Source organism: Scyliorhinus torazame, chromosome 11 (assembly GCF_047496885.1).
Source record: "Scyliorhinus torazame isolate Kashiwa2021f chromosome 11, sScyTor2.1, whole genome shotgun sequence".
Classification (NCBI taxonomy): domain Eukaryota; kingdom Metazoa; phylum Chordata; class Chondrichthyes; order Carcharhiniformes; family Scyliorhinidae; genus Scyliorhinus; species Scyliorhinus torazame.
In genome coordinates, this window is record NC_092717.1 from 7,886,017 (window position 1) to 7,913,965 (window position 27,949).

General features: G+C 49.0%; 1 protein-coding gene across 5 annotated transcripts in view; it reads left to right on the forward strand.

The window, feature by feature from the left end:
- col14a1a (collagen, type XIV, alpha 1a) overlaps positions 1–27,949 on the forward strand; it is a 260,160-nt gene that overhangs the window by 15,403 nt on the left and 216,808 nt on the right. For all 5 annotated transcript variants that reach the window (XM_072466912.1, XM_072466913.1, XM_072466910.1 and 2 more), the window contains exons 3-5: positions 2,466–2,582; positions 20,328–20,474; positions 23,391–23,489. In XM_072466912.1, the coding sequence (XP_072323013.1) occupies positions 2,466–2,582; positions 20,328–20,474; positions 23,391–23,489 (363 nt within the window). The remainder of the gene's footprint in view (positions 1–2,465; positions 2,583–20,327; positions 20,475–23,390; positions 23,490–27,949) is intronic.

Sequence of the window (27,949 nt, forward strand, 5' to 3'; positions counted from 1 at the left end):
GGTAGCAAAACTAATTAAGCATGGTTGTATTTTGACACAAAACCATGCATGTTTGTATTGTGGTAGTGATACCGGTTGACTTGCACTGTTTGTTGGATTGCTCGTATTTGTGTCTTATTTACAAGATCAAGCAGGCCGCACCCAGAGCGCCAGGCACTTGGAGCTGTGGTCACTGCCATGTAAACGTCCCTGTTCTAACGTGGGCCTTCGGACTTGCACAACCCTTGACTTCACTGGGTTCCCAAAGTCTCCCCCTAGCTTTGACCCTGGTGGATCAATGAACTTACTGCCTGGGTTTCTGGGGAGGGCTAACCAACTCGTTTCAGCTTCCCCATCAAATAGGCAACTCACAGAAAAAAAAGCAGGAGTTGAAAGCTTGTGTTAGAATTCCCTCACCTTTATTCGAAGAAAAGGGAATACTTTTTGACAATTCCTGTGGACTGTATGTTTGGTGGCCGAGGAAATACATAGGCGGTGATTTAGCCGCCTAATTGACCGCAGGTGGAAATCTCGTAATGGCCGCAAAACCTCGTGAGCGGCCAAAAACGGGATTTGCGCCGGCGAGATTTCAGTTTGAGATCTTACCTGCCCCTTGGTGATGATGTAATCAGGTTCACGCACGAAAAGGGCGTCGACCTGATGTCCATACAATTGAATACATTAACATATGCTTACTGGCCTTGATGTCGTAACACCCGCCCTCGCCTTATCCTCCCACCCACCGGAATGATGTCACGGCGGCGCGAATCACGACAGGTTTTCACAAATGAAAGCCAATCGTGATGACCAGGCTGGGGGTGCATAGCAAGGAGTAGCCCCGGGTGGTACGGGACATGTGGCAGTGCCACTGTGGCGGTGGCGGACACTCTGGGGAGCTGCATGGAGGAGGGGGGTGGATTCTTCTTATGTGGGGGGAGGGGGTGATGTTTGTGAAGGGGGGGGGGGTGTTGAGCCTGCAATAGGATGGGGTAGGGAGGCCCAGTGCCTGAGAAGGGCTGGCGACACTCCAGTTCTGTGGGGAAGGAGCACCTCGATCCTAAAAGGGGGAGCACCTTGATGCTGGGGGTGGGGGCTTAAATTTACCTTTGAGCTGGAGACGCCCATTAAGGCGTGTTTAGGCTCCACTCCTCCAGCTGGCTGTGTGATTCTCGCCAGCACATTGGAATTGGACAGAGTGCTGTTTATTTTTTTATTTTTTTCCTTTTCATGTATTTAGAGTGCCCAATTAATTTTTTCCAATTAAGGGGTAATTTACCGGGGCCAACCACCTAACCTGCACATCTTTTGGGTTGTGGGGGCGAAACCCACGCAGACACGGGGAGAATGTGCAAACTCCACAGGGACAGTGACCCAGAGCCGGGATCGAACCTGGGACCTCAGCGCCGTGAGGCCGCAGTGCTAACCCACTGCGCCACCGTGCTGCCCCCATAGAGTGCTGTTTAAACTGGCAAAACAAAGGTGTCTGTGAAGCCAGCTAGTTTCACACACTGTTGCAGCACTCTGTGCAATTTTGGAAAAATTCCGTCCATAGTGTCCTTCTGCATTCCAACACTGCACCAGTTCACCTCACATTGTCCATGGCTTTCACTGTACAGATCAATGTAGAAACTACCCGTAGGCATAACTTGCTTGCAAAGTAGTTTCTCATTGTCCAAACTAATACAGTTGTTTGTAGTGTGTTTGGAACCTGGGTTCTACACTATATTGTTAGTGATTAAACAGAATGAAATTAATTACTTAATTAATTAATCAGATTGAACAATCATAGAATCTACAACATGGAGACAGGCCCTTCGGCCCACACTGTCCCTACCAACCAAAAAGCCTATCTAAGCTATTAAACTATTCCATTCAATGAGCTAATGGAAATTGGCATTTTGAACTCACGGTGAGTTTAGTTGTGTGGATTTGAGCATGGGGCAGCACGGTAGCACAGTGGTTAGCACTGTTGCTTCGCTGCGCCAGGGTCCCGGGTTCGATTCCTGCTTGGGTCACTGTTTGTGCGGAGTCTGCACGTTCTCCCCGTGTCTGCGTGGGTTTCCTCCGGGTGCTCCGGTTTTCTCCCACAGTCCAAAGATGTGCAGGTTAGGCCATGCTACATTGCCCCTCGTGACCAAAAAGGTTAGGCTGTGTTACGGGTGTGGGCTTAAGTGGGATGCTATTTCCAAGAGCCGGTGCAAACTCGATGGGCCGAATGGCTTCCTTCTGCACTGTAAATTCTATGATTTCAATTTCCTCTTTGGATTTCCAATCAGCCAGACAGTGGGTGTAGTTTGGAACCCTGGTAAATAAGGCGGTAGTTGGAGTTTACTGTGCCACAACTGTTCATTTTAATGAATGACTGACAGCTTGCTTTGTCGATTTGTGAATGAATTATTTCCCCTCCGGTTCTGATATAATGGCAGCATCCATTTCAAATGTTTAATTAACTTTCTCTTTTTTTTTTTCTCTTGCACGTCTTGTAGTTGCCTCTCCAACAAGGTTAAAGTTTAATATAGTGTCTCAGGACAGTGTCAAGATTACGTGGAAAGCCCCCAGGGGGAGATTTCAGGAATACAGATTAACCGTGACGCCAGTTGTAGGTAAGAATTTCTATCCTGTGTTTTATGACATGCTGCTTCTTTAGCCCAAAATGCATCATCTCCGCTCCGATTTGGTTCAGTTCGATTTTGTAATGAAACTCGTAAAAAAATAACCTCTCATATCATTAAATCCTGTCATGTTTCTGTATGGCATGGTGTTTGATTTTTTTTTTAGACAGGTAATATTTGTTAAAGGGAAGCCTGAGGTGAGTGCTTCATGTTCAGAAAAAAGATAACCAAGATCTTTAAAAAAATAATTATCATGGGAGCAATTTTAGCCCAAGCTTCCCGTCAGGAAACTGGTGGGGATGGATGTGCACGGCACGGTAGCACAGTGCTTAGCATTGTTGCTTCACAGCACCAGGGTCCCGGGTTCGATTCACGGCTTGGGTGACTGCCTGTGCAGAGTGTGCACGTTCTCCCCGTGTCTGCGTGGGTTTCCTCCGGGTGCTCCGGTTTCCTCCCACAAGTCCCGAAAGACGTGCTTGTTGGGTGAATTGGACAATCTGAATTCTCCGGAATGTGGCGACTAGGGGATTTTCACAGTAGCTTCATTGTAGCGTTAATGTCAGCCTACTTGTGACACCGATAAAGATTATTATTATTATGTGCTGCTGCTTTTACATCCTGCCCAAGTGTCCCCTGGATTGATCTCAACATTAGACAGGATGTCAAATCAGCAATCCAACCATTCCCTTGGGATTCCCACCTGGAGACTCAGGCTAAAATTGTTCCTCAGTCTTTTTTGCAAAGGAAGCATTTGATGGGGTGATGCCCTGGAGCAGCTATTCCGTGTGTGGCACCTGCCCGGGATTGGGGTTCAGAATGAACTGAGAGGCAATCCAGAGTTGCCTCGCTCTGGCAAAGTCTGCCACCAGCTGAGTAGTAAATTTACAAAGTGTGATCCTTAAAAAAAAAACTAAGAGTATAGTCGACTGGCTTCAGGCTGGTTTCAATGATCTCAGTGCTACCGATTTAAATGTGTGGATAACTGAAATTAAAGCAGCAAATGCTGGATTGACTCAGCCGATCTGGCAGAATCTGTGGAGAGAGAAAGTGGCCTGGCTCAGAACAAGTGTCATACGGACTTGATGTTAAATGTTAAAACACCAAGGGGCAAACAATTTCAATGGGCGTCGTATATAGACCCCCAACTGCAGTTGTGATGTTGAGAATGACACTAAACAGGAAATTAGGGATGCATGCGATAAAGGAACATCTGTAATTATGGGAGATTTTAATCTGCATATAGATTGGGCAAATCAAATTAGTAACAATACCGTAGAGGAAGAATTCCTGGAGTGTATATGGGCTGGTTTTCTGGTCCAATACATTGAGGAGCCAACTAGAGATCAGGCCACCCTCGACTGGGTATTGTGTAATGAGAACGGAATCATTGGCAATCTAGTTACAGACCCCTTGGGGAAGAGTGACCATAATATGATAGAATTTTTCGTCAAGATAGAGAGCAAAGTAATTGCTTCTGAGACTAGAGTCCTGAATATTAATAAAGAAAACTACGACGATATGAGGTGTGAGTAGACTTTGACTGATTTAGGGAACGTTACTTAAAGGGATGACAGTGGATAGACAATGACAATGGGGGGGAACTGCAACAATTGTTTATTCCTGTCTGGCACAAAAATAAAACTGGAACGATAGGCCAATCCATGGCTTACAACGGAAATTAGAGATAGTATTCGCTCCAAGGTAGAAGCATATAAAATGGCCAAGAAAGAAAACAGGTCGGAGGATTGGCAGCAGTTTAGAATTGAGCAAAGAAGGACCAAGGGATTGAGTAAGAAAGGGAAAATAGAGTACGAGAGTAAGCTTGCAGGAAACAGAAAAACTGACTGTAAAAGTTTCCATAGGTACGTAAAGAGAAAAATACTGGTGAAGACAAATGTAGGTCCCTTACAGTCAGAAACAGGGGAATGTATAATAGGGGACAAGGAACTGGCTGAGCAACTAAACACACATTCTGGTTCTGTCTTCACAAAGGAGGATACAAATAACATAGCAGAAGTGTTAGGAAACTCTGGGTTTAGTGAGACGAGGGAACTGAAGGAGATCAATATTAATAGAAAAATGGTAATATGGTATTGGGGAATTTGTTCGGATCGAAGGCTGGTAAATCCTCAGAGCCTGATCATCTACATTCTAGAGTACTTAAGTAGCTCTAGAAATAGTGGCTGCATTGGTGATCATTTTCCAAGGTTCTATCGACTCTGGAACAGATCCTACAGATTGGAGGGTAGCTAATGTAACTCCACTATTTAAAAAGGAAGGTAGAGAGAAAACAGCGACTTATAGACCAGTAAGCCTGGTGTCAGTAGTGGGAAAAGTTTGGAATTCATTGTCGAAGATTTTATAGCAGACCACTTAGAAAACAGTGGCAGGGTCAGCATGGATTTATGAGGGGGAAATCATGCTTGATGAATCTACTGTAATTCTTCGAGGATTTAACCAGTAGAGTTGATGAGGGGGAGCCAGTGGATGTGGTATATTTGGACATTCAGAAGACTTTTGACAAATTCCCGCAAAAGAGATTATTGTGTAAAATTAAAGCGCATGGGGTTAGGGGGAGTGTATTGAGATGGATAGAGAATAGGTTGGCAGACCGGAAACAAAGACTAGGAATTAATGGGTCTTTTTCAAATTGGCAGGCAGTGACTAGTGGGGTACCGCAAGGATCGGTGCTGGGACCCCAGCTATTCACAATACATATTAATGATTTAGATGAGGGAACAAAATGCAATATCTCCAGATTTGCAGCTGACACCAAGTTGGGTGGGAGGGTGAGCTGTGAGGAGGATGCAGAGATCTTTCAGTGTGATTTGGACAAGTTGAGTGAGTGGGTAAATGAATGGCAGATACAGTTTAATGTGGATAAATGTGAGGTTATCCACTTTGGCAGCAAAAACAAGAAGGCAGACTGTTATCTGAATGGCCATAAATTAAGAAAGGGGAACATGCAAAGAGACCTGGGTGTCCTCGTACACCAGTCACTGAAGGTAAGCGCGCAGGTGCAGCAGGAGGTAAAGAAGGCAAACAGCATGCTGGCCTTCATTGCGAGAGGATTCGAGTACAGGAGCAGGGATGTGTTGCTGCAATTATACAGGGCCTTGGTGAGGCCACACCTGGAATATTGTGTGCAGTTTTGGTCTCCTTATCTGAGGAAGGAAGGAACAGCGAAGGTTTGCCACACTGTTCCTGGGATGGCGGGACTGATGTACGAGGAGAGATTGAATCGGTTAGGATTGTACTAGCTGGAGTTCAGAAGAATGAGGGGGGGGGATCTCATTGAAACCTATAAAATGCTAACAGGACTGGACAGGGTAGATGCAGGAAGGATGTTCCCGATGGTGGGTGTGGCCAGAACCAGGGGTCACAGTCTGAGGATATGGGGTAGACCATTTCAGACAGGGATGAGGAGAACTTTCTTCACCCAGAGAGTGGTGAGCCTGTGGAATTCATTACCACAGGAAGTAGTTGAGGCCAAAACATTGCATGTTTTCAAGAAGGCCTTAAAAAAGCAAAATAAAGTGCCAAATGACCTCCCCCTGCTCCTATTTTCTATGTTTCTAATTCCCGCTCCACAGACCTGCTGGGCGTTTCCAGCATATTCGGTTTTATTTCAGATTCCCAGAATCCGCAGTATTTTGCTTTTATGCAGATGATGGAGTTGGTTGTTTTTCCGGAGATGTTAGTGTTGGGTTGGATTCCCCTCAGCAACCTCTGGCTGCAGCAGGGTGTCCTGGGCAATCACGGACAGCAAACAGGGCTCGACGTTTGGCGGGTGGGCTGAAGAAAACCCCACTGAGCTTTCCTCCGTCAGGCGCTTGCCCTCCGTACTGCTGAGAAAACAAATGCTTCAAGTGTACAAAGCGTTGTCCTGTCATGTGACCCTCCTTCGCTTCAAAACAAGACACTGAGCGTAACCTTCCGTCTGTTCATGTTGGCGAGACCTTCCAGTCCTGCTGGCGGCGCACCCCCACCGAGGGTAGCACAGCAGCTAGGGGTGCAATCAACGGGAAACCCTGACAACGGCGGGACAAGAAGATCTGGCCACCGGCTGATGGCAGCCGCCTCCTGCCCCCTCGACACATGCGTCGGGTTGCGGTAAATCACGCCGGTTGTATATTCCAAATGTGACTTGATTAGCTCATGTCTGGATGCTGACCCGTCCCATTGTCTCAGTGATTAATCTTAACGGCCCGTCTCCAGCAGTTGAATATCTCAGGTGATTGTCACATGTGCCTTGCTAATGAGACAGGAGATCTGAGCCCTTCACACTTCCCTGAAGGTGTGATTTTCTGGCTCCTCCCACTGATGGGATGTTTCTGAACCCGCTGAAGTCAACCCCACATGGTGGGCTCCCCAGCGGAGAGCGGGTGAGCCACGCAAAAGCCTGTAGACAGTGGTGGGGGCAGAAGGCCAATGCAGCCAATGGCTCATCGCATCTGTCGCAGGAAAACCCACCGCGGGGGGGGGGGGTGGAGAAAACCCCAGCCATTGTGAGCGATGCTCCGCACTGCCGCGCCACATTTCAGTTTCACCCCGCCGGCGGGATGGTCCGTTAGGCCAGTCGGTCAACGGGGTTTCCCATTGTGGGGCAGCCCCACGCCGTCAGGAAACCCCCCCCGGCTGCCGGCAAAACGGAGCATCCCGCCGGCGGAGAATCCCGCCCATTGTCTTTGAGTTTGGCATCTAAGCTACGTCCAGTCCAAAGAATGGGAATGTTTGGTGTATGGTGATGCAAATTTGTGTTCGCCACCTTAGGCCGTGGGTTGAAACCAATTTTGTTTCTCTGTTTTCAAAAGTTCAATTCATATTTCCAGCTGTTGGGCTTAAAAAAAAATCATTTTTTGGGGGCGGCTTGGTGGCGCAGTGGGTTAGCACTGCTGCCTCACGGCACCGAGGTCCCAGGTTCGATCCCGGCTCTGGGTCACTGTCTGTGTGGAGTCTGCACGTTCTCCCCGTCTCTCATACTTCTCTATTCTATGGATGGGAGCTCCAGCCTCCTCAATCTGTCCTGACTGGGTACAACCCCTCAGGTCTGCTAGCCCAGTTGCCATCCTTCTTTGTACCATCCAGCGAGTCTCTGTTATAATTTCTATAATGTGGAGACAAGAATTATACATGTTGCCCTTAAAAGTGGGCTACCAAAGGTTTGATACTGGTTTAACAGCTTCACAGCTGCCAATTCTACCCTTCTGGAAATAAACCCGAATGCTTCCCTTATCCTTTTCTATAGGCCTTGCTGTTGTTAGCAAATATTGCACCTGTACTCCAAGATTTCTTTGCTCTGGCAGCACGATAGCACAAGTGGATAGCACTGTGCCTTCACAGCGCCAGGGTCCCAGGTTCGATTCCCCGCTGGGTCACTGTCTGTGTGGAGTCTGCACGTTCTCCCCGTGTCTGCGTGTGTTTCCTCCGGGTGCTCCGGTTTTCTCCCACAGTCCAAAGATGTGCAGGTTAGGTGTATTGGCCATGCTAAATTGCCCTTAGTGGCCAAAACGGTTAGGAGGGATTATTGGGTTACAGGGATAGGGTGGAAGTGAGGGCTTAAGTGTGTCAGTGCAGACTCGATAGGCCGAATGGCCTCCTTCTGCACTGTATGTTCTATGTTCTAATACATACAATACAGCACACTGGCCATTCGGCCCCTCTGGCCTGTACCCACACTTTGGTAGAGTTATCCAACTGATCACACACTAGGGCCGGGATTCTCCCCTACCCGGCGGGGCGGGGGGTCCCGGCGGGATGGAGTGGTGGGAACCACTCCGGTGTCGGGCCACCCCAAAGGTGCTTTAGGGGCCAAGCCCTCGCCTTGAGGGGCTAGACCCGCGCCGGAGTGGTTGTCGTCCCGCCAGCTGGCGTGGAAGGCCTTTGGCGCCAGGCCAGCCGGGGCCGAAGGGACTTCGCCGGCCGGTGGAAGTCCAGGCATGCGCGGGAGCGTCAGCAGCTGCTGACGTCAGGCCCGCGCATGCGCAGGGCGGAGGCTATGGCCGAGGCAGAAGGAAAAGAGTGCCCTCACGGCACAGGCCCGATCGCAGGCCAGGCCACCGTGGGGGCACCCCCTCCTTGACCAGATCACCCCGCACCCCCCCCCCCCCCCCAGGACCCCGGAAGCCGCCCGCGCCGCCAGTCCCGCCGGTAAGGTAGGTGGTTTGATTCACGCCGGCGGGACCGGCATGACAGCAGCGGGACTTCGGCCCATCGCGGGCCGGAGAATCGCCGGGGGCCCGACGCGGCGTGATCTCCCCCCCCCCCCCCGCCAAATTCGGCAGCCGGCGGGGCGGGATTCACGCTGCCCCCCCCCCCCCCGGCGATTCTCCGACCCGGCGTGGGGTCGGGGAATCCCGTCCATGGTCTCTTTCTCTGCACACTGCATTTTTTTTAAACTTGGGTATTTCTCCAACAGGGATCGGTGCTGGGGCCTCTGTTGTTTGTGGTGTACATAAACGACTTGGAGGAAAATGTAGCCGGTCTGATTAGTAAGTTTGTGGATGACACCAAGGTTGTTGGAGTGGCAGATAGTGTTGAGGATTGTCAGAGGATACAGCAGGACAGAGATAGGTTGGAGACTTGGGCAGAGAAATGGCAAATGGAGTTTAATCCGGACAAATGTGAGGTAATGCATTTTGGTAGGTCTAACATAGAGGAGAAATATACCGTAAATGGTAAAATCTTAGGAATATAGAAAGTCAGAGAGATCTGGGCGTGCAGTTCCACAATCTTTGAAAGTGGCAACACAAGTGGACAAGGTAGTCCAGAAAGCATACGGAATGCTTCCCTTCATTGGAAGGGGCATCCAAGTATAAAAACTGGCAAGTCATGCTACAGTTGTATAGAACATTGGTAAGGCCGCACTTGGAGTATTGCGCACAATTCTGGTCGCCACACTACCAGAGGATGTGGAGGCTTTGGAGAGGGTGCAGAGGAGGTTTACCAGGATGTTTCCTGGTCTGGAGGGTGTTAGCTATGTGGAGAGGCTGATTAGACTCGGACTGTTTTCATTAGAAAGACGGAGGTTGGGGGGGTGACCTGATAGGGGTCTACAAGATTATGAGAGGCATGGATAGAGTGGATGGGCAGGCACTCTTTCCCAGGGTGAAGGGGTCAGTCACCAGAGGTTTAAGGTCCGTGGGGCAAAGTTTAGAGATGTGCGAGGCAGGTTTATTTTATGCAGAGGGCGGTGGGTGCCTGGAACGCGTTGCCAGGGAAGTTTGTGGAAGCAGCTACATTAACCGCGTTCAAAAGGCATCTCATCAAATACATGGATAGGATAGGTATCGAGGGATACGGCACCAGGCTTTTTGGCAAAGGTTGGTATCATGGCCGGTACAGGCTTGGAGGGTCGAATGGCCTGTTCCTGTGCTGTATTGTTCTTTGTTCTTTGTTCAGGTTGGTGTGCAGGTGCAACAGGTGATTAAGAAGGCTAATCGAGTTTTGTCTTTCATTGCTAGAGGGATGGAGTTCAAGACTAGGGAGGCTATGCTGCAATTGTATAAGGTGTTGGTGAGTATTGTGTACACCTGGAGTATTGTGTTCAGTTTTGGTCTCCTTACCTGAGAAAGGACATATTGGCACTGGAGGGAGTGCAGAGGAGATTCACTAGGTTGATCCCAGAGTTGAGGGAATTAGATTATGACGAGAGGTTGAGTAGACTGGGACTGTACTCATTGGAGTTTAGAAGGATGCGGGGGGATCTTATTGAAACATATAAAATTATGAAGGGAATAGATAGGATAGATGCGGGCAGGTTGTTTCCACTGGCGGGTGAAAGCAGAACTAGGGGGCATAGCCTCAAAATAAGGGGAGGTAGATTTAGGATGGAATGTAGGAGGAACTTCTTCACCCAAAGGGTTGTGAATCTATGGAATTCCTTGCCCAGTGAAGCAGTAGAGGCTCCTTCATTAAATGTTTTTAAGATAAAGATAGATAGTTTTTTGAAGAATAAAGGGATTAAGGGTTATGGTGTTCGGGCCGGAAAGTGGAGCTGAGTCCACAAAAGATCAGCCATGATCTCATTGAATGGCGGAGCAGGCTCGAGGGGCCAGATGGCCTACTCCTGCTCCTAGTTCTTATGTTCAATTCTATGTTGAAGTTTCCTATTAAATCCGTTTCCTCCACCCTCTCGCGCAGATCGCAAAACCTCGCTGTGTTTTCAAAGATAGGTTTCCTCGCCCCACCTCTGGTTCTTTTGCCAGTCACCTTAAATCTGTGTGCTCTGATAACCAACCCTTCGGCGCCTCCAAACGGGTTCTCCATAATCGCCCCCGGTCAAAACCCTTCATGATTTTTGAGCCCCTCTGTCCATTCTTCTCTGAGCCGTCTCCGCTCTAAGAGCAATTTATTTTCCAAATTTCCCATATTGCAGACAGGCAAAGGTATCTCGGTGTATTGGTACCATACCCGGATGATGAATGAACATTGCCACGCCTTCAGCATCACCAAGGTTATACCGAAAGGCTCGGCACTTTCTTCCCTGGGTTAAGGGTCACCCACATTGACGCTGCACTTCACACGCATGTGGTACAAGTGAAGATTGAATCACTGCGAGGGAAGTTCGGCTGCTACTAACTATACTTGTCAGTTTTGCTTCAGGTAACATAGTTCAGTGAAGCGGTATATCTTGGAGTTATCTGGTTTACGAGGCAGTAAGTGCTGGTGTACTGATAGAGCAATGGGTGCTGGGGCCACAATCATTTCTCCGTGTGTGGGAGACAATTTTAACAAGTTGACTCTGGGTATTCAGCCACATTTTTTGTGGTGACTTCATGAATCATTAAATGCTTCAGGAATTTCTCAGTTAACTTTTATGTTCTCTCTTGCGTGGGTTTACGAAAACTCTACAGGTTTTGAGCTCTTGAGATTTAATCAACAGAAGTTAAAATAAACTAACATGCAACTGGAGACCTCTTTATTTATAGATGTATTTTCTAATAAAACTTCAACCCTGTCCTTGGGAAACGTGGTCTCAGGTTTGAATAGAAATCCAAAATATTGGCACAACTTCAAAGATAAACAGAGGACTGGTTGCCTATCCTAAAGAGTAATTTAGTTAATAACTGCTAACTTCAAAGATCAGAGGCCAGTTTCCATGCCTGGCGGGTGAGGCTATTGACACTTCGAATTTAAAATTCTCATTCTTGTTTTCAAATCTCCCCTTGGTTTCAACTCTCCCTACCTCTGTAACCTGCTCCAGCTCTACAGCCGTCCGAGTTCTCTGCGCTCCTCCAATTCTATCTTTTTCAACATCCCCCGATTTCTGCCGCTGCACCATTGGCGGCTGACCCTTCGGCTGCCTGGATACAAAGATCTGGAATTCCTTCCCTAAATCTCTCCATCTCTCTGTCTCTGTCTCTCTCTCTCTCTCCCCTTTTGAGACATACATTAAAATCAACCTCTTTGATCGAGCTGTTGGTCCCCTGCACTAATATCTCCTTATGTGGCTCACTGTCAAACTCTATCTGATACGCTTTGAGAAAAGCCTTCAAGGAGAATTTCAGAGGGACACCTGCAAATGGAATGCTTCCCCCGGGGTGGCTCTCTCCTTTCACTCGCACCAAAGTTCACGGCTGAGCCTAATTAACGTCTGCTGGGTCGCAAGGTCAATCCTTGAAAATGTTTCTTGTCTAAAAAGCAACACATGCACCTCTAAAGACAGCTAACAGGCTTTGAGTTCCCCAAATAAATGAGACCCCATTCCCTGACGCTCCCGATACCCCTGTGCGTCAAATGCCACCGGAGCACACCAAGAATCACTGAATGGTTTACACCACCGGAGGAGGCCATTCTGCCCCTCGAGCCTGTTGTGCCATTGTGTTAAGTCATCGCTGATCTCTATCATGACTCGATCTTTCGACTTTGTTCCTGTTAACCTTGGCCAACAGAAATCCACCAGTCTCCAGTTTATCTTCAGTTGACCCCCAGATGCGGAGAAAATGTTTTCACTTGTGATGGGATCTGAAACCAGAGATCATGGGCGGGATTCTCTGATCCTGAGGCTAAGTGTTGACGCTGTCGTAAACGCCGTCGCGTTTCTCGGCGGGGTCAACAGGCCCTCGGGAGCAGTGATTCTGGCCCCTACAGGGCCAGCATTGGGGCGCCCCACGCCGCTCCAGCTGCCGATTCTGGCGTCAGATGGGTGCCGCGGGTCTGCGCATGTGCAGTGGGACCGGCGTGATTGCCGCGCGTGCGCAGTGGCTCCCTTCTCCGCGCCGGCCCCGACGCAACATTGGGTAAGGCCTCCGGGGCCGGCGTGGCACAAAAGAGGCCCCCAGCCCGAGAGGCCAGGCCATTGATTGGTAGGCCCTGATTGCGGGCCAGGCCACAGCGGAGGCCCCCCCCCCCCCCTGGGGTCGGCCCCCCCCCCCCCCCCCCCCCCCCCACCCAGGCTACCAGCACGGCGCCGACCGCAGTTCTCTGGAGAATGGGCGGACCGGCGTCAGGGCAGCGCCGCGCGATTCGCGCCCGTCCCGGCGATTCTCCGGCCCGGCCTGGGCTGAGAGAATCCTGCCCCATAAATATAAGAGAGTGACTAATAAATGCAGTTGGGAATTCAGGAGAAATATCTTTACCCAGAGGGTGGTGAGAATGTGGAACTCGCCACCACAGGGAGTGGTTGTGGTGAATTGTACAGATGCAGGTAAGGGGAAGCTGGATAAACACATGAGAGGGAAAGGAATAGAGGATATGTCGATGGGGTGAGATCAGTAAATAGAGTGAGAGGAGACTCCTGTGGAGCATAAAATCTAGAATGGTTCTATTGGGTGGAATGACCTGTGTTGTGCTGCCCGCGCTATGTACCCTGGGTGAGTGAATTACTGGCTGCATTATTTTTTATCCATACATGGGATGTGGGCGTCGTTGGCTGGGCTAGCACTTTTGTCCATCCCTAAAGCTGCTTGCCGGGCCAGTGACACTCGCATCCCACAAATTAATAAAACAATATTGTGGTGGAGATTACATAGAATTTACAGTGCAGAAGGAGGCCATTCGGCCCATCGAGTCTACACCGGCTCTTGGAAAGAGCACCCTACCCTAGTCCACACCTCCCCCCTATCCCCATAACCCAGTAACCCCACCCAGCACTAAGGGCAATTTTGGACACTAAGGGCAATTTAGCTTGGCCAATCCACCTAACCTGCACATCTTTGGACTGTGGGAGGAAACCGGAGCACCCGGAGGAAACCCACGCAGACACGGGGAGAACGTGCAGACTCCGCACAGACAGTGACCCAGCGGGGAATCAAACCTGGGACCCTGGAGCTGTGAAGCAATTGTGCTAACCACCATGCTACCGTGCTGCCCTTATCTGTTATTCATCCATAATATTGTATAATAATCTTTATTAGTGTCACACGTAGGCTTACATTAACACTGCAATGAAGTTACTGTGAAAATCCCCTAGTCGCCACATTCCGGCACCTGTTCGGGTACACAGAGGGAGAATTCAGAATGTCCAATTCACCTAACAGCACGTCTTTCGGGACTTGTGGGAGGAAACCGGAGTACCCGGAGGAAACCCACGCAGACACGGGGAGAACATGCAGACTCCGCACAGACAGACAGCGACCCAAGCCGGGAATCGAACCTGGGACCCTGGCGCTGTGAAGCCACACTGTGCTACCGTGCCGCCCTTATCTGAGAGGAGCAATGATTATTATTTCTATCCTAATAATACTTTTTCCTTATAGCTACATCGCACATTGTTGAGCATGTTTATGCAGAGCCACTTAGAGGAGACTGTGTTTCAAAACACCCAGATCTTCCTCTGGAGTGAGCTAATGTATGTCCCAGTTTATTTAAGACAAGATCCTGGTATACTTGTATTAAACATCTGAGGAAATGTTTCTGTTGGGAACCTCAGGGTATTTCCTGTTTAATAGTTGCTGAGTGTTGGAGGAAATCACTTTTGACTCCGAGACCATGTGGAAAGCACATTAATTTTGTTGCTTATTGGCTATGGATTGCATGGAATATAAACCCCTTCCTGTTCATTAATTTGCTAATCCCCCAGCTTTTGATCTGGGCTAAATCACTCTGGTATCCATTTGATTGCCTAGCTGGGGAGAGCTCTTTGAGTTCCTCATCAATGATACAAGGGGAGGACTGTGATTGGCTCACACCAGTGGCATGAAAGAGGTTCGTAGTGGGTCAGAAGTCAATGTTTGCCAGTTCCTATTGGAAAATCCTGCCAAGAGTTTTAATTTCCAAGCAGGTAAGTGTGAGACGAGGAAATTAGTCTCCAAATATAAGGTTAACTATCTTTCTGTGAACTTCCACGGGAAGATAATCCGTAAGATACTGTGGCACGGTAGCACAGTGGTTCACCTGTTGTCCACAGCGTCCCAGGTTTGATTCCCCGCTGGGTCACTGTCTGTGTGGAGTCTGCACGTTCTCCCCGTGTCTGCGTGGGTTTCCTCCGGGTGCTCCGGATTGAAATGAAAAAATGAAATGAAGTTACTGTGTTAAGTTTCCTCCCACAAGTCCCGAAAGACGTGCTGTTAGGTGAATTGGACATTCTGAATTCTCCCTCTGCGTACCCGAACAGGCGCCAGAGTGTGGCGACTAGGAGATTTTCACAGTAACTTCATTGCAGTGTTAATGTAAGCCTACTGGTGACAATAAAGATTATTATTATCAGGTGCGGTGAAAAATCAGCTTTCAGTTCACCATGGCCACTGCTGCAGATCATTCCATTCCCAAGGTCTCAGCAACAAGAGTTAGGCAAAACGAAAACAGACCCTTTTTTCGCTTCCTAACTCATATTCAACGCTGCATTCTTAGAGAGAGAAGATTCCTCGGGGTATCAACGCATTAAAGACAGCAACAGGTTAGCAAGGTCATAGCAATTGCAAACCAAGCAGATGTGCCCATTTCTAGAGGAATGGAATGAAAAAGGAGCGAGGTTTTGCTAAACTTGTATTGAATCTTAATTAGATCACACTTGTACTGTGAGCAATTCTGGTCTCTCTACGAGAGAAAGCTTATTGTGCCACTGGAGAAGGTGCGAAAAAAAAGGTTTTGCAGCAATGATGCCAAAACAGAGAGGATACCACTTTCAGGAAAGGCTGCACAGGTTGGGTCCCTTTTGTCTAGGCAAGTGGTGGCACAGTGGTTGGCACTGCTGCCTCACAGCTCCAGGATCCCGGGTTCAATTCCGGCCTTGGGTGATTGTGTAGAGTTTGCATTTTCTACCAGTGAACATAGGAACATAGGAATTAGGAGTAATTCAGCCCTTCAAGCCTTCTCTGCCATTGAATCAGATCATGGCTGATCTCTTCCTGGTCTCAAATCCACCTCCCTACCTGTTCCCCATATGCCTTTAACCCGTTTTTTAAAATCAGAAATATTTCCATCTCCCTCCTGAAACCATTTAATGACTCAGATCCACCGCACTATGGGGCAGCGTGTTCCACATATTCACCACCCTCTGCGAGAAGTAGTTCCTCCTCATCTCAGTTCTAAATCTACCGCCTCTCAACTTATATCTGTGACCTCTCGTTCTAGATTGCCCCACAAGGGGGAGCATTTGGTCTACGTTTACTTTATCAATCCCGCCTAGTATTTTAGACACCTCAATCAGATCCCCTCTCATCCTTCTAAACTCCAGCAAGGATAAACCCAAACTGTTCAATCGCTCCTCAAATGTCAACCCTTTCAGAGAGTGGAGAGAATGTGGAGCACGTTACCACAGGGAGTGGATGAGGCAAATAACAGATACATTGAAGGAGAAGTTGGGGGAATGTACAAGGGAGAAAGGAATAAAATGATGGGCTGAGAGGGTGAAATGAAGGGAGTTGAGGGAGGGTCACATGGAGCGTAAGTTACAATATGGACCAATTGGACTGAATGGCCTCTTTCTGTGCTGTACAATTTGATGAAAAACCACGTAACGCAAACAAGTATTTGTTTGGGGTCCTCTGCCTTTCACTGTTTACTCATATTTCGCTGTAATTAATGAACAAAGGGAAAACATCGCTTTAACATTTCGCGGAAGTTATCAACCAGTATCGTGCAACATTACTGTACCGGGCGGCATGGTAGCACAGTGGCTAGCACAGTTGCTTCACAGCTCCAGGGTCCCAGGATCGATTCCTGGCTTGGGTCACTGTCTGTGTGGAGTCTGCACGTTCTCCCCGTGTCTGCGTGGGTTTCCTCCGGGTGCTCCGGTTTCCTCCCACAGTCCAAAGATGTGCTGGTTAGGTGGATTGGCCATGATAAATTGCCCTTAGTGTCCAAACAGGTTAGACGGGGTTACCAGGTTACGGGGATATGGTGGGAACGTGGGCTTAGGTAGGGTAATCTTTCGATGGGCCGGTGCAGACTCGATGGGCCGAATGGCCTCTGTCTGCACTGTAAATTGTATGTCTATGTCGAACATCGGAACAGGAGGGAGCCATTGAGTCGCTCGAGCCTGTTCGATCATTTAATTAGATCCTGGCGAATCTAGGACAGGAAAAGTCTATCGATCTCAGTTTTTGAAATGTTCAATTCCAGCCTCGACAGCTTTTTTGTGGGGACAGAGTTCCGGAATTTCCACCGTGAAGAACTGCCTCCTAACATCACCCTGAACCATCGGCTCCAGTTTCAAGGTTACAGCTCTTTGCTCTGCCTTTCCTTCGATCAGAGGAAATCGTGGGGGGGATTATCCGGATCCCGCGCCGGGCCGGAGAATCGCCGCATCCACGCCCCGACGCCGGCACGTGATTCTCCGAGGTGCGGAGAATCGCCGCCATTTGCGCCGGCGCCGCTCACCCCTGGTCGCTGCTGGCGGGAACTCTGAGCGAGTGGTCCGGGGGGGGGCTCTGTCCCCAGGGGGGCCTCCGATGGGGTCTGGCTCCCGATCGGGGCACACCGATCGGCGGGCCGGCCTCTCTTCCCCCCCACCCTCCCGGGCCTACTTTCTGGCGCGGCCGGCCCCTGAACACTGACGCCATGTTGAGTCGGGGCCGGCGCGCTAAAGAAGTCCCCCGCGCATGCGCAGGTTGGTGCGGCCCATTTGACGCCGGGAAGGGAGGCTGGAGCGGCGTGAACCGCTCCAGCGCCGGGCTGGCCCCCTGTAGGGGACAGAATCGGTTGTCCCCGTGCCCGTTTCGCGCCGCGAACACTTGGGCTCCTTTTGGGTGAATCGCCCCCCGTTTCTTTGTATTTACCGTATCAACGCTCTAATCATCTTTAGCACGTTAATTAGACCATCCCCCCAATCTTCTCACCTCACCAGGTGTCGCCTGGCCTGTTACGGTCAGATGTAATGTGCTTGTTGCAGTGTTAGTGAACAGGTAGAGAGAGTCAAGCTGCATGCAGGTGGTGAATATATGTTGGAGAAATCCCCACGTTGCTTCAGTTCTGATATGGTGGGCCCAACAGATGCTGGTCCTCAATTTCCTCTCTGGCCTCGCCCCTTCCTATCCCTCTGACCTCTTCCAGCCTTACAACCCTCTGAGGATTCCTCCAACTCTGGCCCAGCTCTGATTTTTATCGGCCCACCATTATTGGCCTTACCCTCAGCTGCCTGGATGCTAATGCCCGACTCGGGACACGATGAGGCTGCTAAATCTCACAAGAGATCTCAAAGAGATTTGCTGGCCTCGTCACGCCTCCCAAGATCTAACGGGATCGCCCGAGGCATCACGATCTGGATCCTGCCCATTGTGGGATCTGGATCCTTCCCACGGGGATCCTCCGGAGGCAGGGTGATGGGAACATGGGTGTGTTTCCTGCTGTGGGGGCGGCCTGTAAACGCGCCAAATCAACCAAGTCAACTGGGTATTTTGCACCATATTCCGTGGTGGGGCAGGCCTGGTGGCGCGTAGGCTACTGTCTGATCCGGGGGCCAGATTAAAAAGGCGTCCAACATCACTGACCCATTAATTGAAGAAAGACGATGAATCTCCTGAAAATGAGGATGGATCTCCAGGAACATTCTGAGACTGGACACTGAATTGGGACGGTCCGCTTGTAGATGCCCCCCTCATCCATTGTTGTTGAGTTTTGGGGTCTAGGGTTGCTGGTGGTTTCTATCCTGAACTCCAGAGGCAGCCCCAAGCATTGTTTTTTTTTAAATTTAGAGTACCCAATTCATTTTCTCCAATTAAGGGGCAATTTAGCGTGGCCAATCCACCTACCCTGCACATCTTTGGGTTGTGGGGGCGAAACCCACGCAGACACTGGGAGACTGTGCAAACTCCACACGGACAGTGACCCAGGGCCAGGATCGAACCCGGGTCCTCAGCGCAATGAGGCAGCAGTGCTAACCACTGTGCCACCGTGCCGTCAGCCCCAAGCATTGTTCAGATGAGTTTTGACATCTGCACACCATGTTGTTCGAAATGTGTTTCCCACCGGCATGTTTTCCCTCTGGCCTGGTTGCTTTTGAATAATGTTGATATTGCAAATGCTTTGAGCTGAATTAGCCTGAACTGCGCGCTGGACATCTTGTGGCTTTAGGTATTGAAATATCCGTTGAGCGATGAATTCTTCAGTCCATCGCAGAGCGGAAATGTGCTGGAACAACAGAGGGATAGGTACAAGCTGAGCAATAGATTTCTTCAGGTCTCCTCCCCAAAGCTGGCGATCGGTTTGATGTGCCTTGCTGCGGCTGAATGATTGAATTAACCCTGCAGCTTAACCCGTGGCTGTTTCATGGAGCTACATCAGGTAGTTTGGGCATTAATACGCAATAGCCGCTGCATCTCCACAATGATTGCCGGGCACCCTGCATTGGGAGGCTTTTGTGGAAGAATTGCTATAACTCACCCTTTGCTGTTTTACTGCAAATTGCTCCAGGTTTTGTGGTACATTAATGTGCTGCATCCGCTCGACAGGGTTGGGATTCTCGGTTTCGAGTGAACATAAAACCCAGCGGTAGGTTCGACCTGCCTTTGTTGTAGGCCTGCCTCCAGCAATCTCTGTAAAGCTGTCTGTCAGGCAAGGAAGCGAACCGCAAACTATCTTCAATAATCTAAGATCATAATTTTAGCAAGGCGGAGAGGAAGCACCATTCATTAAAGCTCTGATTGCACCGTGTCAGTTTAGGGAATTTGTGCAAGTTAATAGCTGAGAGTTAATTATAACACTCTGCCCTGGAGTACATAAGGACATAAGAACTAGGAGCAGGAGTCGGCCATCTGGCCCCTCGAGCCTGCTCCGCCGTTCAATGAGATCACGGCTGATCTTTTGTGGACTCAGCTCCACTTTCCCGCCCGAACACCATGGGCTGGATTCTCGGCCGAGCCATTTTTCAGCCTCGACCCGCCGGCGGGATTCCCCGTTACGTCGGCTGGTCAATGGGGTTTCCCATTGCGGGGCAGCCCCCCGCTGTGGGGGAAACCCCCGGGCGCCGGCAAAATGGCGCATCCCGCCGGCGGAGAATTCCGCCCCATCATCCTTTATTCTTCAAAAAGCTTCCTATCTTTATCTTGAAAACATATGAAGGAGCCTGAGCGCTGTATTCCGGAAATCTAGAAACCTCTCGCCCCCAAAAGCCCGCTGAGGCTGGGGGCTCGGTTGAAAATGTCAGAAAGCTGAGTTAGACAAAGAAACCGAGGTGGTTAGATGGAGTAATGATACAGACCGGCCATGGTGTAGGAACACGGGAACAAGAGCAAACCATTCAGGCCATCAAATCTCTTCCCACAGCCCATTGAATAATTTGTTTTTAAGTGTCTGACTGCCGCCTTGCGTTTCACATTCCGCTCTCAACAGTTTCTGTGGTCTTTTCATTAACAGGCGGAAAAACACAGAAATTAAGTTTACTGAAGGGTGAAACAGCAGCAGTGGTGGAAGGTCTTCTCCCCAACCAGGAATACGTGGTGCAGCTATACGTGATCAGCAGCAACGGCAAAGAGAGTTCGCCAGCTCAGGGGCGTTTCACAAGTAAGCATTGAACAAGGTGTTGGAGAAATGTGCCCCGTGTATTCGGTAGGTTGAGGGTGGGGATAAGGAAGCAATTCTATCTTAATGGTGCCAGGAATAGGCCGGTGAAACCACATGGGCGGATTCCCCGCCCTGCCGCACCCGTTTTTAGGTGTGGCGCGTTCTCGCCGGCAGCGGGGAACCTCCATCCCTGCAGCCGGCCAATGGGGTTTCCCGTTGTGGGCGCCTTCACGCCGTCGGGAACTCCGTGGGCGTGAGTGCGCTGCCGGCAAAGTGGAGGATTCCGGCGACGGAGAACCCCGCCCCAGATAATTAAAATCTTAGGTCTTCATAAAACGCTTTTAGCAGATGTGACCATTCCAATCCTCTCCTGGCCAACCGCATAACCGCCGTCCTTCCTAAATTTCAGCTTATCCAAAACATTGCAGCCTTGTATCCGAACCCACACCACGCCCCATTCGCCCATCACCCCTGTGCACACTGACCTACAGTGGCTCCCAGCCTGGCAATCTTGAAATTTCTCACATTTATTTTCAAATTCACTCTCCTCTCCCCCACCCCCCCCCCCCCCCCCCCCCCCCCCACTCCCATGACCTCACTCCCTCCATTTTGCTGTGACCTCCACTGACCCAAAAACCCTCCAAAATATCTGAGCGCCCTCAAATTTTCCCAGATTTCCATTGCCCCTCCTTTGGCGGCCAGACCTTCAGTTGTCTGCGTCTCAGCCTCTGGAATTCCCACCACAAACCTCTCTGGTAAGCTCATCAAACCTCCATCTGACCAATCCAACGGTACAGCACAGGAACAGGCCCTTCGGCCCTCCAAGCCTGTGCCGACCATGCTGCCCGTCTAAACTAAAGCCTTCTGCACTTCCTGGGTCCGTATCCCTCTATTCCCATCCTATTCATGTATTTGTCAGATGCACCTTAAATGTCACTATTGTCCCTGCTTCCACCACCTCCTCCGGCAGCGAGTTCCAGGCACCCACTACCCTCAGTGTAAAAAAACTTACCTTGAACATCTCCTCTAAACCTTGCTCCTTGCACCTTAAACCTATGCCCCCTAGTAATTGACCCCTCTACCCCGGGGAAAAGCCTCTGACTATCCACTCTGTCTATCCCCTCATAATTCTGTAGACCTCTATCAGGTCGCCCCTCAACCTCTGTCGTTCCAGTGAGAACAAACTGAGTTTATGCACCCTCTCCTCATAGCTAATGCCCTCCGCCATTGTTGATTGTTGTAAAAGCCCATCTGGTTCACTAATGCCCTTTAGGGAAGGCCTGTCCTACACCTGACGTCAGATCCACAGCAATGTGGTTGAGTCCTAAGTCTGATCCGCCTGGCAAGACACTCAGTTCAAGGGCAATTATGGATGGACAACAAATGCTGGCAGTAATAGCAACAGCTGAATGCTTTGTGGGATTATGCAATGATGGAGTGTAGAAGGAGACCATTCTGCCTGCGTTGGAGCTACCTAATTACCCGTACTCTTTCCGCAAAGCCCTCATAATCTTTCCCCTTCAAGTATTTATCCAATTTCTTTTCAAAGTTACTTTTGAATCCGCTTCCACTGGAGGTGCCTTTTTTTTTGATAAGGTCTTATAGTGAGGTCAGGTGAGGGAGATGCAAGAGCTCCCAGGGTAGTGTTATTGAAGAAGAACAGGGATGATCCCTCCCCCCCCCCCACTGTGTCCTGAAGAATATTACAAAATGATAATCATATTTGCTCTTTGTGGGATCTTGTTGGGCCGCCATGTTTTCTACATTGCGAGTCGGTGCGCATTGCGAGTCGGTGCGCATTGCGAGTCGGTGCGCATTGCGAGTCGGTGCGCATTGCGAGTCGGTGCGCATTGCGAGCCGGTGCGCATTGCGAGCCGGTGCGCATTGCGAGCCGGTGCGAACTGCGAGTCAGCCTGAATTACGACGCATTGCGAGTCTGCCTGAATTGCAACTCATTGCAAGTCTGTGTGAATCGCGAGTCGGTGTGAAGTGAGTGAGTCGGTGTGAATTGCGAGTCAGCGTGCCCACAGTTTCCTGGATTGTGGCAAAATTCTCCTCACTAGCGTGTACTCCAAATATTTGCACTAGTCTGTCCACAATCAACCCGTATGGAGGCCCGAGTATGAAAGTGATCAGTGGGGTACTAAATTGGTGGTTTTATCTAAGACATCCTATTTGACTGTATAAATTGATATAAATTAAAATAAACTTTGGTCTGATTTCAGGGTAATCATTAATCTTGTGGTGTGGGAATATTTGGCGATTAGGATTGATGAAGGTGGCAGGACAGGATCGTTAAGGGAAGCGACAAAAATCTTGGAATTTATAAACTGAAGCATAGGGAACTAAAACTAAGGACCATTTCCTAAACCTTTAGGAAACACCGGGTGTTAGACCTCGGCTGGGGTATTGTGAACAATTCTGGACGCCACACTTTAGGAGAGCTGTCAAAGTTTTGAAGTGAGTGCTGAGGAAGAGTTACTGCTTCCAGGAATGAGGAAATTCAGTGAAGTGTTGAGACTGGAGAACTGGGGTGTTCTCAGCCCGCAGAAGGTTAGATATAAGAAAGGTGTTCAGGAAAAAGTGTTTCCACAGGCAGGAGGGTGAGTAACACGAGGGACACAGATTTAATAGAGAAGGAACCAGAGGAGACATTTTGTCACGTTGTGATTAAAGATGATCTGGATGGGCTGCTGAAGGCACGGTGAAATCTGATTCGATAGCAATTTCCCAAAGGGAATTGGGTAAATATGAAAAAGGGACAATATACTGGGCTGTGGGAATGGATGGGCAGAGGGAGCGGAACTGGCTCTTCCAAAGAGCCAGCACAGACGTGATGGGCCGAACGGTCACCTTCTGTGCTGGACAAGTCAACGATAAAGTTGCTAAAATCGTTTTTTTCCCCCCCCCTTTCAGTGAAGGCGTCCCGAAGCAGAGGCAGACCTGGCTCATCTCACACACCCAAACACAAAAAGGAGTCGGAGTCCCACGGCAAAGAGAAAGCAATCGCTGAAGGTACCCGCCCTTGCGGTTTTAAATTTGAATGTAACGCTTATTGGGGAACTCTTAACAATTTAGATAGTCAAGTTTCTCTTTACACAGCAGGAGAACAGATGAAATGAGACCCATTCTGCTTTGCGAAAGTAATATACAGTTACTGCAGGAATCCTAGCGACGCACAGATATACCCTCAAGGTCCTTTCATTCAAAGTTTTGAATGCACAAAAATATATATTTATATATATATATATATGAAAGAGCAAAGTGAAGCTGACAGATACGGACACACCCAACCAAACAGACACTTGCAAAAAACAGGCACTTGTTGAAGGACTCAAGTAGCTTGGGTGGTAAATTATCCAAGAGGCCACCTGAAACCACAGACACTCTCATATTATGAATTTTGGTCGGTCTTCAATGCACCTTTTGCAGTTTAAAAACACAGATTGCGCAGCCTTTTGCAAATCTGCTGAAGCAGGAACTTCCATTGAATCGGCATCATTGGGGTTCCCCCTTTGTTTCTGTCCCAGGGCCCCGGGTTCACGTGGGGTCGGTGTAGGTTGGGTCAGTGAGAGGCAGGAGCGGGCTTTCGTGGAAAACAAAAACGGCTTTGCTGGAATGGGGAGGCCTCTTTGCCCAGCTTGCATTGCAGTAGAGAAACCGGGATTCCATGCTGTCTCGGTCCTGGGCATGGAGGCCCTTCTATCACCATGGGTGGGGAGATACATAGATGCATAGAAGATAGGGGCAGGAGGAGGCCTTTTGGCCCTTCGAGCCTGCTCCGCCATTCATCACGATCATGGCTGATTATCCAACTCAATAGTCTAATCCTGCTTTCTCCCCATAGCCTTTGATCCCATTCTCCCCAAGTGCTCTATCCAGCCGCCTCTTGAATATATTCAAAGTTTTAGCATCAACTACTTCCTGTGGTAATGAATTCCACAGGCTCACCACTCTTTGGTGAAGAAATGTCTCCTCATATCTGTCCGAAATGGTTTACCCAGAATCCTCAGACTGTGACCCCTGGTTCTGGACACACCCATCATTGGTAACATCTTCCCCGCATCTACCCTGTCTAGTCCTGTTAGAATTTTATATGAGATCCCCTCTCATTCTTCTGAACTCCAGCGAGAACAATCACAACCTAGTCAATCTCTCCTCATATGACAGTCCCGCCATCCCAGGAATCAGTCTGGTAAACCTTCGCTGCTCTCCCTCGAGAGCAAGAACATCCTTCCTCACAGAAAGAGACCAAAACGGCCCACAATATTCCAGGTGTGGCCTCACCAAGGCCCTGTACAATTGCAGCAACACATCCCTGCTTCTATACTCGAAACCTCTCGCAATGAAGGCCAACATACCACTAGCCTTCTTTACCACCTGCTGCACCTCCATGTTTACCTTCAGCGACTGGTGCACAAGGACACCCAGGTCCCGCTGCACACTCCCCTCTCCCAATTTACAACCATTCAGGTAGTAATCTGCTTTCCTGTTTTTGCTTCCAAAGTGAATAACCTCACACTTATCCAAATTATACTGCACCTGCCATTGATTTGCCCACTCGCCCAACCTGTCCAGATCTTGCTGTAGGATTCCTGCATCCTCGTCACCATTCACCCTCCCACCTAATTTGGTATCATCTGCAAACTTTGATATGTTACATTTTGTTCCTTCATCCAAATCATTGATATATATTGTGAATAGCTGGGGTCCCAGCACCGATCCCTGTGGTACCCCACTGGTTACTGCCTGCCAATTTGAAAAGGATCCATTAATTCCTACACTTTGTTTCCTCTCTGCCAACCAGTTTTCTATCCACCTCAGTACATTTCCCCCAATCCCATGAGCTTTAATTTTGCACAATAATCTCTTATGCGGGACTTTGTCAAACGCCTTCTGAAAGTCCAAATATGCCACATCGACTGGCTCTCCCTTGTCAACTGTACTGGTTACCTCTTCAAAGAATTCCAACAGATTTGTCAAGCATGATTTTCCCATCATAAATCCATGCTGACTCTGACTGATCCTGCCACTGCTTTCTAAATGTTCCGCTATAAAGTCCTTGATAATGGATTCAAGCATTTTCCCCACTATAGATGTTAGGCTTACTGGTCTATAATTCGCTGCTTGGTGGCATAACCAGGAATGTCGTTAGACTAGTAATCCAGAGGGCTCTCAGGACATGGGTTCAAATCTCACTGCTACAGCTGGTAGAATTTACATTCAATTAATTGTTAAATTTAGTTAATAAATAAAATATCTGGAATTGTAACAGTGCCGTAACAGTGCCGTGAAACTATCATCGATTGGTGTAAAAACCCACCTGTTTCAGCAATTTCCTTCAAGGGAAGGCAATCTGCTACCCTTACCTGGGTCTGTCCTACATGTAACAGTAAAGTGGAAAACTTCCCTCTGATATTGCCCAGCAAGACGCTCAATTCAAGGACAATTAGGGATGGGCAACAAATGCTGGCCTTGCCCACACACCAATAAAAAAGCAGTGGGTAAAAAGTCCCTGTTTTACCGCAAACCTTTCCAAGTACATACAATGACCAATTTAACAATAACACCTGCACACAAGGACAGCAGATACCAGTCCTTAGGGTGTCTCTAATTGACGGCATTCACTGAGCTAACGGCCTCGTTACCAGACATTTCCAAGTTAGTCTTCCGTAAGGTGGCAACATCCATTGAGCTTTGAATCATCACTGACCACGACTCCTCACTATCCCAGTTCTTCACGCAAGTGACAGATACATTTCTTCACAGTCAAGGCGAGGGAAATGTCTTGCATGCTGCATTCAAAATCTTAGTCAAATTGTAGAATTTCCAGTTTGCAATCAGCAGCTCATTATTGCTTCTGCAAAATGTGCAGTGTGTACAATCTGCCTGCGTGTTTTGGACATATAAATGGATTGGTGTTGTGTATTCATGTTCGTCCCCAGTTAGAACAAGGTCACTGTTAAAGAGTTTGATCGCGTGATGTATTGATGGCGTCATCAGCAGTTTGCCTATTCTAGCAGCCTGTGAGAAAACACCTTTCCAATAAACCTCTTGTTTGTTTGTACCTTTGTGGTTTGCAAGCCTATCCTTTAAAAGTACACACTTGGATTGGTTTGTGCTGTGTGCAGAATCTTATGTCACAGTCGGCGCTGGGTGCGTGACCGGGAAATGCAGGACCAGTGCCAGGGTGCCCAGGTGGCACCAGCTGTGCCAGGGTGCCACCCTGCCCAAAGGGCAAGCACCTGGGGCTTCCGATCCCCTTGGAGACCCCCACGAGTGCCGTTCTATCTCACCCCCGTTTGTGCGGACCAGCACTGAACGCCGCTCGGCCGAGGTCTCCGAGCCGAAGGGGTTAGATCCCAACGCCTCGGGTAGATCAGTAGCTGTCTCACTCTAATATGCAGATTTACAAAATACTGATTCAGATCGCGACGGCTCAGGAGATTGCGTTAGATCTCGCGAGGCCTGGAGAGCCGGGTAGATCCCGGAAGAGGGATCTCCCGGCAACTACCGGCTGTGCCCTGCCGCCTTTCAGGCGTAACTTGTCCGATAGATCTCGCCACGAGGAGACTCTGGAGAGGAGACGACGACACTTTATCACCAGGTATAATACCACAACTGGGGGTAGTAACCCTCCAGAATTCTCCTGGAATCTCTAGAAATTAAAGATTAATTTCCCCACATACACGGTGGCCGGTGTGATGAATGAACAATAATAATGAAAGGCACCAATGCAGATGAAACATTGGGTGTGGCTGATTCCGGAGATGCACTGACAATTGATGAATCTGCTCACCTTTTCTGCGGTTAAAGTCCTGGAGCCAGCAGTTACCTGTAGAAGGGTGAGTTAAATGTTATGGCCTTGGGCTCTAGAATTATAAAACAGTATAGCCCTGATCAAGGCCATTCACCCCATCATGTTTGTACTGGTATTTTATCTCTCCCACATCTCACCACAAGTTTTAATTATTTTTAAGTTGAATCGTACTTTACATCAATGAGAAAATGAAGGAAAATACAAGCAGCAGAAGGCCACTCGGCCCTTTAAACTTGCTCCGTCATTTGACTAGATCACGGATGATCATCTACCTAATTCCATTTTCCTGTGCTATCCTCACAACTCTTGCTGTCTTCAATATCTATTAATCTATCATCGTTTGCTTTGAACATAGTCAATGACTGAGCGGCCGCAGCCTCTGGGGCAGAGAATCCCAAAGATTCACTACCCTCCGACTGAAGAAATAACTCCTCATCTCAGTCCTAAATGGCCCACCCCTTATTCTGAGACTGTGCCTCCTGATTCTGGAACCCCCCCCCCCCCCATCCAGGGGAAACATCCTTCCTGCATCTACCCGAGAGATCCCCATAAGAATTTATGTTTCTATGAGATGGCCTCTTTCTCCTAATCCCCCCCCCCAAAAATACAAGAATCTCTTTTCAAAGTTTAGAGTAGAGATGGAATGAATGCAGCT